This window comes from Tympanuchus pallidicinctus, unplaced genomic scaffold, assembly GCF_026119805.1.
Source record: "Tympanuchus pallidicinctus isolate F22 unplaced genomic scaffold, pur_lepc_1.0 scaffold16, whole genome shotgun sequence".
Classification (NCBI taxonomy): domain Eukaryota; kingdom Metazoa; phylum Chordata; class Aves; order Galliformes; family Phasianidae; genus Tympanuchus; species Tympanuchus pallidicinctus.
The window spans coordinates 13080340-13095401 of NW_026294679.1; the positions used below are offsets into that span (position 1 = coordinate 13080340).

At 57.9% G+C, this 15062-nt stretch overlaps 3 protein-coding genes across 3 annotated transcripts; 1 reads left to right on the forward strand and 2 right to left on the reverse strand.

The window, feature by feature from the left end:
* Positions 1–1377: 1377 nt before the first annotated feature.
* Positions 1378–10295, reverse strand: RRP12 (ribosomal RNA processing 12 homolog). Its single transcript, XM_052677257.1, has 34 exons — positions 10122–10295; positions 9542–9777; positions 9359–9442; positions 9110–9186; positions 8881–8986; positions 8678–8794; positions 8434–8572; positions 8136–8263; positions 7768–7866; positions 7599–7690; positions 7414–7525; positions 7162–7259; positions 6967–7081; positions 6749–6891; positions 6397–6518; positions 6216–6280; positions 5954–6116; positions 5683–5837; positions 5459–5526; positions 5176–5269; positions 4927–5085; positions 4767–4847; positions 4596–4701; positions 4398–4505; positions 4139–4296; positions 3891–3982; positions 3647–3802; positions 3303–3472; positions 3103–3219; positions 2961–3010; positions 2669–2744; positions 2369–2436; positions 1941–2023; positions 1378–1740 (listed from the first exon to the last, which is right to left on the reverse strand). The coding sequence occupies exons 1-34, from the start codon at positions 10258–10260 to the stop codon at positions 1638–1640; spliced, it is 3879 nt and encodes a 1292-aa protein (XP_052533217.1). The 5' UTR covers positions 10261–10295; the 3' UTR covers positions 1378–1637.
* A 190-nt stretch (positions 10296–10485) lies between these two features.
* Positions 10486–12857, forward strand: PGAM1 (phosphoglycerate mutase 1). Its single transcript, XM_052677258.1, has 4 exons — positions 10486–10694; positions 10866–11140; positions 11560–11740; positions 11844–12857. Exons 1-4 carry the CDS (start codon positions 10556–10558, stop codon positions 12011–12013), a joined length of 765 nt encoding a protein of 254 aa, XP_052533218.1. The 5' UTR covers positions 10486–10555; the 3' UTR covers positions 12014–12857.
* Positions 12858–13330: 473 nt separating this feature from the next.
* Positions 13331–15050, reverse strand: EXOSC1 (exosome component 1). Its single transcript, XM_052677259.1, has 8 exons — positions 14962–15050; positions 14776–14891; positions 14624–14698; positions 14337–14425; positions 14129–14162; positions 13945–13995; positions 13771–13855; positions 13331–13588 (listed from the first exon to the last, which is right to left on the reverse strand). Exons 1-8 carry the CDS (start codon positions 14990–14992, stop codon positions 13482–13484), a joined length of 588 nt encoding a protein of 195 aa, XP_052533219.1. The 5' UTR covers positions 14993–15050; the 3' UTR covers positions 13331–13481.
* Between the last annotated feature and the right edge of the window lie 12 nt (positions 15051–15062).

Sequence of the window (15062 nt, forward strand, 5' to 3'; positions counted from 1 at the left end):
GCTGTGCTCGTTGCCAGAGACAGCTGCTGGTGGAGAGCTGCTCGACTTGGAGCCTGGACACGATGACGTCTCCCCTGCAAGGATTTCTATTGCATTACATGATTAATTAGCTGATTAACAAGATGTTGTGGAAAAATCTGTTCTCTGGACACCAGCTCAGGCAACACCATCCTCTGTGCTAATGAAACTCTTCTGTTCCACACAGGCATACACTAATTTAAGCAACAACATGCAAATGAAGAACAATGCAGTGAGTAATCTGGAGCTTTTAAATGAATTAGCAATGACCTTCTCCAGGCCTTGTCTCCAAGGAGAGAAGAAAAAAAACAGAAAGATAGTTCTGATGGGCTCACAGATGCAGGTTACAGGTGTTAGCTAGCTTGGAAAGCAATTGCACATTTTCTCACTATCCCCCCTCTTAGGAGATGAAGGGTATCAGGGCAATGAGGCTTTAGCTGCAGCCACACAGCTCCTCTGGCTGAATATGGATAGGAGGTTCTGCTGGAGCTGCCTGTCCTGTAAGCCAAGGCTGCAAGCTGCCTTCTGGCAGGATCAGAGCAGCAGCACTTGGGCACATCAGTGGCTCAAGGGTCCAAGAGAGACCATGAGCAGTGCAGGATAGAGATAGTTCTCCAGCCAAGGCATAGCAATACCAGTACAACAGCTCCTCAGCTTTTAAAGGGATCTTGGAAAAAAAAGAAAACAACCAAACAAAAAGAAGCAGAGAGCCACAAACTGGATTTGCAGCCTACAGAAAGCAGCCCACGGTAAGAGGCTGAACAAGCACAATCCCTTTAGCTTATTAGGAGACTGAAAAGCGTTGCAATTCCAGCATGTAAGCTACCATGATAGGAAATGACAAAGGACTAAAGGCTTTTTAATACAAAAGAGGAAGAAAGATACGTTCACAAATACACGCTCTTTGCATTGTGAGCCATGGGACCTGTATCCTCTATTTGCTACCCTCAGCTCCACTCTTTTCTTCAGCATGCTTTGGCCAAACACCATCTTTTGGGCTCAGCAGAAATAACTGGGTGAAAACAGCTGCTCATTTAACCTGGGCAGCTAAAGACCCGGAATTACTTGTGCTGCTGGGATGTGGTCAGAGCAGAGCAAAGGCTCCATCTCAGCTCTCCCAGGTAAGAGAAAAGCCCAGACACTGAGGTTAACAGCAGCAGTTTTTCAGCCAGAAAAAAACATTGCAGCAACACTCTTTCTGCCTTGCAGTAAGAGATGGGCAAAGCAGTTGCAGAACCAGTGACAGCCACAGGACAGACACCACAGAGGGCTCCTGCTCCAGCTCCTCCGTCCCAGGACCTGCTGCACTGCAGGGGACATGCTGTGTGAGGTGTTTGCAGGAAAGAAACGAGTCCAGGCTGGATATTAACAGGAGATGTTTGTCAATACAGAGCTCATTACATGTTATTTACTTTCACTCACACACACACACACACACACACACACACCTGGAGCAGTCACCTTACATCACCTTCTTTTAGGCACAGGAGGACAGGGCCAGGAGTCCATAGGGGTACCTTCCTAGGGAGTGTGCCCTCACAAAGTCCCTGTCCCCCTGTGCCTGCACAGCTCAGGTTATCACCAGTCCTCAGGCAGGTGCACACAGCATCCACAGCTCCTCAAGGGCGACGGTCCTTCAGCCGGTTCTTGCGCCCAGCCTTGGCCCCACGCTGGGCACCCTTCATCAGGCCCTTGAACTGACCTTGCATTTTTGCCTGCTTCCTGGAGGGAGGAAGGAGCAAGCAGACAGGTTAGTGTGGGTACAAGGCACAGCCCCTGCACAGGCCTGTGCAAAGTGGCTGCAGTGAGCAACACAGAGGTGGGCAGGGAGCCCTCAGACCATGAAAAATGGTAACAGTGAACAGGATCAGACCCAGGATATCCCCCATTCCCTACCCCATGCCCTTCCTGCTCAGTCCCACCTTTTGTTGAGTTTAGCTCTGTTCAGGGGGATGTAGGCATAGGGGTCGAGCTGGCCCTTCTTCTTCACATCACCTTTGCCTTTCTGTAGGATATACCAACATTGGATGAGATGCAGCACAAAGGGAAATGTGAGTGTTCCTTTCTGGACAGCCCTGGTACACAGTCACATCAAAGGCTATGCTGCAATGGGGTGCCAGCTGTGCATGTGGCTCCCAGGGCCAATCTCCCACCCAAGTGATGCCACAGCACCAAGCACATGTGAGGTGAGTAGGAACTGCCAGGCAGGTTGGAAATATTAATGAGTACTGAGCGTTGTGCAACTCCTTTTGGAGCACAGCGCTTCCTTGCCCCCAAGACCAGCAGAAATCCTGCCCCAGCAGAGCCAAGACATCTCTCCTCAAAACTCTGCCACCTCTTGGGCTCTCACCTTGGATCTGTACTCTGCACCAAAGGCTGGCTTCTTGTCCAGTGGCCGGTGGATCCCAGAGCCTCCAGCTAGAAAAGAGTGAGTATTGGAAAGGGGGGTCAAGGCCAGGCTTCTCCTCCCCACCTGCCATACTGGGGGAGCTGTTCCTGTTTCTGCCTCCAGCTCTTAGGTGTGAGGACAGGAGAGCAGCACAAAAGTGCAATAATTTTACACAAGCAAGGAACTCAGAGCCAGCTGCCTTGGAGCAGCCCAGCCTGTTCTGGCACCCGCAGAGTGGGCACAGACATGACGTGCAATTACCTCTGTACTGAGAGTAGGTCCCAGTCTCTGGTTCATCATCTGGCTCTTCTCTGAACCGACACTTCTGACTTTTCTTCTGCAGAAAAAAGATACAGGGTCACTGCAGCTAGCTTGTCCTTACAGTGCTGTCCTTCCATGGGCCCATGACTTCCTGCTTCTTTCCATGGGACCCAGAGACCTTCCACACCCACCACACATCCTCTGTCCCATTGCAGCCTCCTGCCCCACTCTAAGCAGCTCCTAGGCAGTCACAGCTCAGGCATGCTGTGTTTCCCCTGCGTCCCACACTCACACTGCGAAGGCCCACTTCTTGCAGCACATCTGCCACTTCCTCGTCCACTCCTGGGGCACAGGACAAAGGAGTCAGTGCATACGTACAGATGGGCAGGAAGAAAACCATACCACGATTCAGAGCAAGTCCAGTTAGACAGTACCTTTGGCTTCATCATTGTCCACCTCTTCCTCCTCATCGTGGATGATCAGGCGCCCATCCTCAGACACCTGGAAGTCGTGCTTCACTCCTCTGGACCTCTTCAGGCTTGGCTCAGTGGCTACGCACAGAGATGAGTCAGGGCCTGGGGAAGGATCCACTCCCCAGTCAGCTGTACCCCACTACAAAGGTTCTGTTGCTCACCCAGCACTCGCTGAGACACATTGGGATCCAGGAAGTTGAGAGGCTCATCCTCTTCCCCTTCTTTCAGCCACGCTTGGCCCTTCTGCCGTGCTTGTTTCTTCCGCACCTTGCCCCGTTGCAGTTCCTCCTCTTCCTCCTCCTCCTCTGAGTCTGCCAGGATCTCCTCCATGCTGGGCACAAGGCAGAAAGCACAATGCAGGCAGAGCAAGGCAGAGATGCAAGCCCCAACCTGCCCACAGCATCGTATGCCAATCCCAGTGATGCCATCAGCATCTCTACGGGTGTCACCCAAGCAGATCCAGCACCAGGCCCTCTGCTGAGGCTTCACCCCAGCCCATCTCTACCTGTCTCCTCTGGGCTGGGCTGGTGCTTCCTCCTCCTCTGTCTCCGCAGCTGCTTGCCTCAGGGCACGCTGCTTGCGGCTGCGAGCTTCAGCCTTGCGGATATTCACCAGAACCTTGTGGAACTCAGCTGGCAGCAGTCCCTGCACCAGCTCGAAGCTGAGGGGACAAAAAGCATTTAGTTCCTGCAGAGCAGTGCAGGAAACTCCCACAGCGCTCAGCACTGCTCCCAGCAGCCCCGGCTCACCCGAATTTGCGGATGAATCTGGTGAAGAGGTTTCTCAGCTTCATGCGGAAGTGGCGCCTCATGTCATCTGAAAGGCTGCCTATGGCCTCCAGCTGCCAGCACAGACAGACTTCTGAGGTCAGAGACCCCTGTCCTGAACACCTGGCCCCTCACCCTTCTCCTGCACCCCTCTTGCCACCTCCTTGCATCACTCACACCTATCCTACAGCAGCTCAGCTGTGCCCTCCCGCCCCGTGCGGTGCTCTCACCATAGTCTGGATGTGCTTGGCCAGCAGTGTGGTGTCAACCAGCAGCAGCACAACTTTAAGGAAGCCCAGAGCTGCCTTCACCACATCACGTGTGCGAGAGCCCAGCAGCAGGCAGATGTTCTGCAGCAGCTGCTCCACCACGCTCAGCTCCATGTAATCTGCAATGCAGCAGTGCTCAGTGTGCACTGGCGGGCACAGTCCTGTCCTGTTGCCTGGCAGTGCTGTGCCCCCATACTCTGTCCTTGCAGCTGTTGCTTACCTTTGAACTCAAAGAACAGGCGTGTGAGTGCCAGCACCGTGCAGCTGATCATGGTGACCGAACCTGTCAGCCCCGCGTAGACCAAGAGCAGGAACCGCTCCATAGCCTCTGCAAGAGGAGACAGCTCAGGACGTGGGGCAAGCATAGGTCTGACCCCCTGGATGAGAGCAGTGGTGGGGCTGAGCAACAGCTACTTACCTTGGGGAGTGGGCCCAAAGCGGATGAAAGCATGTCCCATCTCCACCAGCAGCATGAAGGCATTCTTACGGGCTCCCACCGACACCTCCTTGGTGCACAGGATGACCTGGAGGCACAAAGCATGTCACAACCCCATGGTCACCCAAGTGTGCACCCAAGTCCCACACTCACCTCTGGAACCAGGGCAGTGATGAAGGGCTCATGCTCAGCTGAGAGCTGCTTTACAATGTGGAACAGGCACTTCAGCCGGGGCTGAGGAGAGAAAGAGCCCAGCACAGTCAGATACAGGGACACAGCCCTATCCCCTTCCCACAGCAGCCCTCGCTCTCACCCTCTTGGCTGGGGACGCTGCGCTCTTGAGTGAATCCAGCAGCACTGCCTGCAAGTCTTCCAGGTGTGAGTGGACAAAGGCCTGGCACGGGGCATGTGGGGCAGCACATACTTCCTCCAGCACACGGTATGCCTTCTTCTGCATGCTGTGGTCCTTGCTCTGCACGGACAAACAGTGACACTGCCGTCAGGATGGCCTTTGGCACGGTGAGAGGCCTCGCTGTGCTGCTGAGGCTGGGAGCAAACTGACCTGGAGGGAAGGCTGGATAGTCTGGTACAGGGAGCCTAGGGCCTGCTCACTGGCATAGGGAGACATTGCCACAACCAGGTCCAGAATGGAGAGCCTGCAGCACAGAGGAATAAGGAGGGAGATAAGCACAGGACCATCAACACTCCCCAAACAAGCTTAGGACTCTGCCTAGGAGCTCTGTTTGATGCATGAGAATGACGTATCCTACAGGAGACAGCCTGAGTGCTGCTCAGTAGGAGGGACCCAACAGATTTACCCTTCAGTATCAACCCCTGGGTGTTACCTGGCAAACTCTGTGCTCTCAGAACTGGTCAGCTTCTCACTGGCTTTCTGCAGGAACCCACACACCATCTGCAGGGCAGGCACAGAGTCAGTCATGCAGCCCCTCCCGCACCTATGCACACCTGGAGTCAAGCTGCAGGCTCTCCAGCTGGCTCAGCAAGACCTTCTAGTGCCAGAAGAATACGGCTATGGCCAGCAGCCTGCCCCATATCCCCAGATACTCACCTGTGGGTCCGTGATGGTCAGATAGGCACGCACTGTGTCCAGCACAGAGCGCCGTTGACCACTGCTGCCCCCATCCTCCTCAGGTTGGCTATACACGTTGAATAGGATGGGCAGGAAATTTTTGGCAAAACGACCCACTTCTGCTCGCTCTGCATCTGGAGAAAGAAGGACAAGGGTGTGCGCATCAGCATCACAACCCACATCTGCCCTCACTGGGTCACTGTTGGGAACAGGGACGGTCCCCCTTGCCATGGCAATGTCCGTGCCCAACCTGTCCCACAGCCGTGGTGGATGAGGGTGCGTAGGGCCTGGCACACGGTGGGGCGGAGGTCCGGGCGCTCGCTAATGGCCATGCCCAGGGTGCGTGCCAGCCCCTTGAAAGCCTCCACCACGTCTGTGGGGCGGGTGCAGAAGCCAGGCAGCAGGGTCCAGACCTGGAAGCAAAGGAGTCAGTGGAAGACCATCATCCCTCAGCCAGGACTCAGGCTAGCACTGCAGGTAGGCAGTGGTGGGGGCGGCGGGCACTCTGTTACCTGCCACTGCAGTGTGTCATAGATCTTGGATTCAAGGCTCTTCCCAGCTTGGGCAAACTCCAAGGCTGCAAAAGAGGAGGGGGAAATGAACAGAACAGTGGAGGTGGCTCTGCCCTGAGTGGAGCTCCTGCAGAGCACCCAACACTGCGTACCCAGAGTCCCACCATCCACTGCTCCTCACCTCTGCTCTTCAGAGTGGCTGCCAAGGGCAGGAAGTAGCTGGTGAAGAAGCCAAGCCGTGTGCCCTGCACGTAGTCCCGCAGCACAGGCAGCAGCCAGCTGCGGGGGAAATCCAGAGTCTCCCTGCGGAGGGAGAAGGTCAGGGGAGCATCAGACTTTAGGCATGGGGCACAGCCCCAGAGCTGGGCACAGTGAGACTCCAGGCAGCCATCATAGCAGCTGAGGCCGGGAACTACACAAGGTGCTTGCTGTGATCAAGCAGACAGGCCCCAGCTGACAGAAGAAAATTTCTCTGCTAAAGATAAGCATCTGCTACCGCTGGACCCCCCAGACTAACCCAGGGTCATACTCACTCCTTGCCGTCGATCTGCAGGGGAACAGCTTCCAGCAGCACCTCAGGGCCCATGGCACCAACAGCAGCCCCCACCGCCTGGTCCACCTCAGTGGTGTAGGGGAAGTGTGGAGAGAGGCGCAGGTCACACAGGGACTGCAGGCACTGTGGGGACAAGCAGGAGGCTGAGCAAGGAGCCACCAGAGCGTACTGGCCCTGAAGACTCCCCGTCTCGCTCACCTTCTTCATGATGGGATGGCACTGCTTCCCACACACCTCGAAGAAAACCTCCAGTACTTGCAGCACGCCATCCCAAGCAGCATGGAAACGGTATGTCAGGCCTTCCTCCACCGACCTGACAAGGAGAGATAGGTGGTGACAGGGACCGAGCTGGGCCCATGGTGACAGCTTCTCCCACCCACCACCGTTCCTCACCTGAACATCTTGCAAAGGTAGGAACCAGGGGCTGGAGCAGATGCAGAGACATTGCCTAGTTCATCCATGTGGGGAGCAATGCACTCATTCAGGAGGGTCTGCAAACATGGAAATAGTTGGGTGCTGAGCTGTGCATGTGCCAGCCCAGGGCAGGACAGAGGACTAAGACCCAACACAGAGCAGCCTCAAGTGCCCAGGCAGATCACAGATCCCAGCCTGGCCACAAGGACCTAGGCAGTGCGCGCTTGGTACCTCAAGGGTCTGTGCTGCAGCTGCCACCACCTGCGAGTGTGGGGACAGGAAGCAATTCATGGTGGTCGAGAAGAGACGGGGCAGGTGAGCCCAGCACAGGTCCTTCTGCAGTCTGGAGAAGAGAGAGAAGAATGGTGAGAGATGGAGCTCGGTCTTCCCTCTGCCCAGCGCCAGCCTCTCCCCACCTGCCCAGGTTGACGTGTGCCCTCTCCATGGTGGACAGCCAGGTGAGCAGCGGCTGCAGGTCACTGGCATTGGGCACGTAGTCATACAGTGCCTAGGGTTGGGAGCAAAGTGGTGTTGGGAACAGTGGTGCCAGTAGCCCCATCCCTCCCTATCTGTCCCCACACTCACGGTGATGATCTGGGCATTGAGCTCAGCTGGCAGGCAGGACGTGCTGGGCTGGGCACTGAATAGGCTATGGAAGGCCTGCATGGCACATGCTGTCACCAACTGCAAGGACACGTTGTCAGAAGAAACTGAACCTCCGTGCTTCACACTTCTACCCCCAGGCATGCTCTGCCCAACCCACAGGGACACCCCATCTCCACTGGGGCTTCCCATCTATGCCCCCCTTTTCTACAGTAGCCAACCAGCCAGCTCTGATTGGGATGCTTTGATTTCAGGTCCTGCAGATTCCCAGTAAGGCAGCCTGACGCCTGCCAGAGCTGAGGTAGAGGCACTGGCACAGGCGCTGTGTGCAGGGACACAAGGGAACTGACCACATGGCTGAGGGTCATGACTCTGAGCAGGGTCTCACAGCATGTCTTCAGCACAGCCGCAGGGAAGCAGGGCAGCAGGTCCCGCAGGAGGGCCAGCACGTGCAGTGTGGTGGTAGCCTCCTTGGTGCCTGGTGGAGCAGAGCAGCACCCACACTTGTAACAACAGCCTTGGGCAGAGACCCCATGTCAGAGCTGGGGTGAACTGAAGCCCCGCTCTGGGAAGAAGGGAACAACAGAAAGATGGCTAAGGGTTCTCCCAAACTCCTGCAAAACCTCTCGCCCTCTTGTCCCTACCTACCTCCAGCTTTTTCAATCTCCTGCACGCAGAACTTGGCACTGGAGGGTGCCGCAGGATGGTGCTCAGGAGCCTCATCTCCAAACATGAACTCGCTCCCCCTCAGGACGGAGCACACACCGTGCTGAGCTGCTTTCCGAACCTGGAGGTGGGTGAATACAGGGGCATAGAAACCATGGGCACAGAGAGCACAGCCAGCTCCAGAATCAAGCCATGGAGCAACACCCACGAGGTGCTGAGAACCCACCTTGGGTTTGGTGTGAACACAGAAGCTCAGCAAGCCGTGGTAGACCTGGAGGGTGACAGGGTAGCTCCACGCTGCCAAATCCTGTTTTCGCAGCAGTGTGGCCAGGCATGAGAGGACCTACAAGGAGACAGCAAGGATATTGGTATTACCTTACAGAGACCACCCTGAATGCGCCAGAGAGCCTGCCCCTCTCTGCAACTCACCCATCGCAGTGCAGAGGTGGAGCTGCTGCAGGCCTGTGAGGATATGATACTCATGAAGGCTTTTGAAGCGTCTGAGAACTTCTTTATGAGTACTGGACTGGGGACTCTGTGGGGAGAAAGGGCAAAGAGCAGGCAATCACATAGGGATTGGCACTCCCAGCCCACCCCTGGGACTGTGCCAGACCCCATCCTGCCGTGGCAGCTCTACCCACTCCAGTCAGCAGCTCACCGCTTCAAGACAAGGTTAAGCAAGTATGCAACAGCAGCCACTGACTCAGGGGAATCCACTGCCTCCAGTGTGGTCATCTGGGGAAAAAAGGAGGGGTTTGCAGCAGGCCAGCCTTTCCCGAAATTTTGGGGAAGGGGACAGAGAAACAAAGGGCAACTCAACAGTGTCTCTTCTATGGGATGCCCAAAGCCTCCAACACGAGCATAGCACCCCTGGGAGCTCCCATCAAACCCAGTGGTGGTCACTCACCAGTGCAGCAAAGTACTCAGTCTCAGTCTCTTTGCCCCCCTGTGAGCGGATCACATCTGTCACAGCTGCCAGCACGGCACAGATCTGCCACAACAGCAAGCAGAGCTGTCAGCACCCTTGGATTCTTGCTCAGGATGGGAGCTATGCCCAGGACCCCACACCCAGCCTCACTCTCCCTGGTACCTCTTTGTGTGCAGCAGAGTTGGACTCCCAGAAGCGCTGCACCTTGCTGAAGGTAACATTGGTGCAGTCGCTCAGCCCGCTCAGAAAGGTGCCAGAGGACTTCTGGGTGGCAGCCTCCCCAGCATCACCCTCCTCCATGGGCAACTGAGAGCTGTCAGTTGGCCGCTCCACACGCAGGGATCCTGACTGCAACTCATTGTGCAGCTTCACCGCATCCACCGTCAGATTGCTTTTCTCTGCCAGGTGAGCAGACTCGGGGTCAGGCTGTCCCACATCCCCACCACCCTCCCCTGCCAGTATGAGACGCGGATGTTGCTTTTGCCATAGGAAAAGCACTGCAACGAGGGGTGCAGAAGAGTGAGGCATTGAGTTTAGGATGAAACTCATTACTCAGAAGGTGGAGAGGCCCAGGCACTGCTGCCCAGATAGCTGTGGGTGCCCCAGTTGGATGGGCCAGAGGCCTCGACGCAGCGGATGGCAACCAGTCGACAGCAGGGGTCGGAAAGGGGTGGGCTTTAAGGTCTTTTCCAACGCTGCGCCGCCCCCCATCGCGTCCCACCCCGGCCCCCAGGCCGCTCACCGGCAGGCCGGCTGTAGAAACGGCTTCGCGCTGCCAGGCGGTGCCGCCGAGTCTCGGGATTGCAGTCGCTGCTGTGTCCCTTCCGCCACCGCCGCAGCTTAGTGGCGGTACCGGCCCGCAGCCTCCCGCACCGCGCCATGCTCGCCCCAGCTCCACGTGCCACCCCGCCCCGCCTCACTTCCGCTTCCGGCTCCCGCCGCCATTTGCAGTGAGGGCAGCGGCGCCCACATCGCGGCGCGGCGCGGTGACGTCACAGCCCGAAGGTCGCGCCGCCCTTCGCGGCCCCGCCATGCGCTACGTGCTCCCTCGCCTGCCGCCTCCGTCTGCCTGCGCATGCGCGCCTGGCACTGCCCGGCGCGGGGCGGCGCGGGGTGGGTCAGTCGCGCGCGGCGGCGGCAGCGGGAGGAGCGTGAGATCTGAGTGCCGGAGCAGCAATGGCCGCACACCGCCTCGTGCTCGTCCGCCACGGCGAGAGCGCCTGGAACCTGGAGAACCGCTTCTGCGGGTGGTACGACGCCGACCTCAGCCCTGCCGGGCAGCAGGAGGCGCGGCGCGGCGGAGAGGCCCTGCGAGGTACCGGCGAGCCCTGCGTTGAGCGGGCGGTGGGGCGGGCGGTGGGGCTGCGCCCGCCGGGCCCTGCGGCTGCCATCTCGGGGCGCGGCGGGGACCGGCGGTGCCCGTTCTGCAACGGCGCGGCCTCGTGCGGCCTCTGACCCCCCCAATCCTCCCCCCCCGCCTCCGCAGACGCCGGCTATGAGTTCGATATCTGCTTCACGTCGGTGCAGAAGAGGGCCATCCGCACCCTCTGGAACGTGCTGGACGCCATCGACCAGATGTGGCTGCCCGTGGTGCGGACGTGGCGCCTCAACGAGCGGCACTACGGGGCCCTCACCGGCCTCAACAAGGCCGAGACGGCTGCCAAGCACGGCGAGGCCCAGGTGAAGATCTGGAGGCGTTCCTTCGACGTCCCCCCGCCGCCCATGCAGTCAGACCACCCCTTCTTCAGCACCATCAGCAAGGTAAGGGGCTGCCAGGAGCCCGGGGAGCCTCGTGGCACAGGCCTCCCACGCTGCCCTTCGCTCTCCGGTTGCAGCATTGGTGACAGGGGCTGGACTGAGGCCATCCTGTGCGCTCCCTGCAGAGGATGAATCCCATGGGATGGCACAGAGTCAAGGGGAGATGTTAATCATTAGTCCTGCAGCCAAAGCTTGGGTGTTTGCTCAGCAGCAAGCACCGTGCTATTGCCCTCAGGCAGGGTCGGCAGCTGGAGGCAAATCCCAAAGCACTTTCTCGTGGGTGTATAGCTATAAGCCATTTCCACTCCTCAGTCACTGTTCTCAGCACTCAGCCCCTAGTACCACCTTTCTGTTCTATACGGCTGCTGGTGTAGCCCCTGAGGGTGCTGGGCTGTGATGCAGGTGTGGTGGTGTTACTGCAGGATCGCCGCTATGCTGACCTGACAGAGGACCAGCTGCCCACATGTGAGAGCCTGAAGGACACCATTGCCCGGGCCCTGCCCTTCTGGAACGAGGAAATTGTCCCACAGATCAAGGAGGGCAAGAGAGTCCTTATTGCGGCCCATGGCAACAGCCTGCGGGGGATTGTCAAACACTTGGAAGGTACTGCAGCTCTGCACACTGCTTGGGATCTCCCACTGCTCTGGCTCCACATGAGCAGGGCTTTCCCTTGCCCTCCCTTTGAGTAACCATCCTCTGTTTGCAGGCATGTCAGAAGAAGCCATCATGGAGCTGAACCTGCCCACCGGCATCCCAATTGTGTATGAATTGGACAAGAACCTGAAGCCCATCAAGCCCATGCAGTTCCTAGGAGATGAGGAGACGGTGCGCAAGGCCATGGAGGCTGTCGCTGCTCAGGGCAAAGTCAAGAAATGAGGCAGGTGTGCAGACTAGCAAGTAGATGAGTCCCCTCCGTCCCCACCCCTCTGTGCACACCCCACAGCTGTAGGAACTTGGAGCTGCAGAGCTGGAGCAGGGAGCAGCTCTCCAGGACTAGGCCCCTTCCCTCTGCACCAGGCTCACCTCTGCAGGCAGCCTGGGAGCTGGGGGGTGAGGGGCTGTGTGCACAGGGGTCTGGTGTGAAAGGGAGTCCTTGCTCTGCCAGGCAGCAACTGCAGCCCTATGTTGTGTGTTCCCAGCCCTTGGGGGGATGCTCTCAAGCAATCTTTTGCCATGCCTGGCTTCTCTCGCTTCCCCGGCAGCTCTTGTCACTGTTACTGTAGTTCTGTTGCTTGGTTTAGTTACTCCAGGAGCACAACAGGAGCGGTGGGATGTGGGCAGGAGGGGGCAGCAACCAAGATGGGTGCCTAGTCCCCTTGTGGCTGTGTGACACAAAGGCTAGTATGCTTAGATACCAAATGGGTAGTACTGTGGTGCATGCTCCTGTTGTAGTACAGCACCCAGTAGTAGTACTTGCAAACCCTGACCCAGCTCTACCAGCCAATGCTTTAACTTATTGCTTTTGGACAAAGGAAGGAGCGTGTTGTCTGGGAATTTGTATTTGCCATGTGCTTCCTACAGCCAAAGCCAACCCTAGTCCTGCCTCATGGAGGTGGTGTAGATGCCATTGTGCCCCCAACCCACAAACACGTACTTGGCACTGTCACTGTAGCCTCCCCCACTGCTGCTGTAGTGAGCCTGGGCTTGCACTGGGTCAAACTAACTGTCCAGCAGTACCAGTTGTCTTGTTCCAGTTCAATAAAATATTAATATGCAATAATTAATGCCTGGGTTTTTCTGTGCCACTGCGCCATGTGCTCCTGGGCCACATGGAGCTCCCACTTTGCCTACCGCCTTCTTTCCTGTGCTACCACGTGTTTGTGATGCAGAAATTGCTGCTGACTTGTGGGTGCAGGAAGTGCTTGGGCTCTGCACAGCAAAGCACAGTTCTGCAATCCTTGCTGCTGAAGAGTGATTCACTGCGACTCATCCGTGGTTTACTGCCTCTGGCGTGTGCCACACCCTTTGCCTAATGCAGGGCATGTTTGACCTGAGGTGATAAGCGGCCTTGGAGAGGAGTGCAGCAGCTGCAGCCTGTGCTGAGTACCACTAGCCTCAAAGCCCTTCACTGTTCCCCTTCCCCAGCCTCAGGCTGGGAACATGCTTCCTCACCCCTGCACTGCTCTCTGAAACAGCCCCATCCAGCAGCTCCAGAGCAATCCGTATGGGCAGTCACTGAGCAGAACACAGAGCTCTCAAAAAAGAAAAAACATTTATTACCTACAGCACAAATACAAAATCGATCCTGCTGTTCCAGTCTCTCAAGTGTGGAGCTGCATGGAAGCTGCTGGACCCCACCACAGCAGCCCTCCCTCCTGGGGTCCCCGTGCCCCTGAGGGGGCTGCTAGGTCTGCAGGAACTGCGGCTGCACGCGGGCCACCTTACGGAAGTCCTTGGTGTGTGTCTGTGGGCACTGCATCTCACACCAGCTGATAGGAACCATCTGCACCCCTGCAGGAACCCCCAGTCAGCAGGTTTCCTTCCTGCTTACTTTTTTTTCATATTTCCCATCCCCAGCAGTGCAAGGCCTCCTCTTGGGCCCCCCAAGGCTCAGCAGTGGGAGGAAAGAGGGAGGGTGTTTGCTCCCCAAGCTGCATCAGCTGCTCCCCACATAGAGAAGAGGTGATTCCTACCTGCCTCGCTGCGTGCCACTACCACGCCCAGCTCATTCTCTGCTGTGCTCAGCAGGTAGTTGGACTGTGCATCCCCCAGTGAGATCTGGTTGGGTGTGGGTTAAGAGAAAAACTCTCTTGCCAATACAAACCCTCCGGGCCTGTGGTCCTGCCCAGCGTGATGGGAAAGGATACAACTTTGGCTAGAACTATGTCACCAGGACGAAAACTCTTGTAGACTTCTACCTGTGTGGGAAGGAAGGGACAGGAGTGCATGGAGAATGCAGGTATTTCTTAATAGTCACTACAGGCAGCAGAAGGATGAGAGCTGGAGAGGTGGAAGCTGCAATGGCACTGAACCCAGCAATGCCCTGCTGACCTTATCCTTCTCAGTGGCTCGAATGTCTTCCCTCCTGGAAAAGGAGACACAGGAATGTGATACCAGAGAGAGCAAGCAGGAGCTGCCCCAGCCTGTCTGGACACTGGCCAGACCTCGCTAGATGTCTCCAGGCAGCTGCCCTCACCCAGCTGGCCAGCGCCAGGCAGGCAGCCCGCCCTGAGCAGCACGCCCCCTGCCCTTTCCCTACCGTATGGTGCCGCGAAAGGTGGATTTCAGCGGTGTGGAGCCAACATACAGGATGTTCACTTTGGCAAACCGGGAGTTGATGCTGCACACCTGCACAGAGGGACAGCAGGCAGTCAGTGCTTGTGCAGTGCAGGCTGGGCCCGGAGACTTGTTTACTGCTCTGCTGCTCTCTGTCCCCGCCGCTCTGGCCACTGCCCTCCACGCGGAGTTCTGTAAGGAAAGCGCAGAGCCCCCGGCCACAGGCACGCACAGGGACACGCGAGGGGCCGTCCCACCCCCGGCACCTACCTTGCAGGTCACCACGGCCCCCACGCCGGGCAGCAGCTGCGCCTCCGAGTCCCGCACCACCGACACCACGGGCAGCTGCGAGGCACACACAGGCTCAACTCGGGGCCAACCACGCCCGCCCCGCACCCCCCGGAGCCCCGCTCCGCGCTCACCCCGCCGCCCTCGGCACATTTCTGCAGGCAGCCGGCCAGCGAGGCGAAGATGGAGCCATGCCGCGCGTAGGTCCCGCTGCCCGCCGAGGCCTCTTCCGTGCTGCACAGCCGCTCGCCTGCGGGACGCTCGCTCAGCGCCGGGGCCGTCCGGCCCGGCCTCCCCCAGCAGCACGGCCCCGCACTCACCGGGCACGCAGTACCGAGCCGGCGGAGCCATGTTCCGTGTCGCGCGTGAGTCCACAAAGAGCCCTCCTCCTATTGGCTCTCAGCGACGGGACCGCGCTATA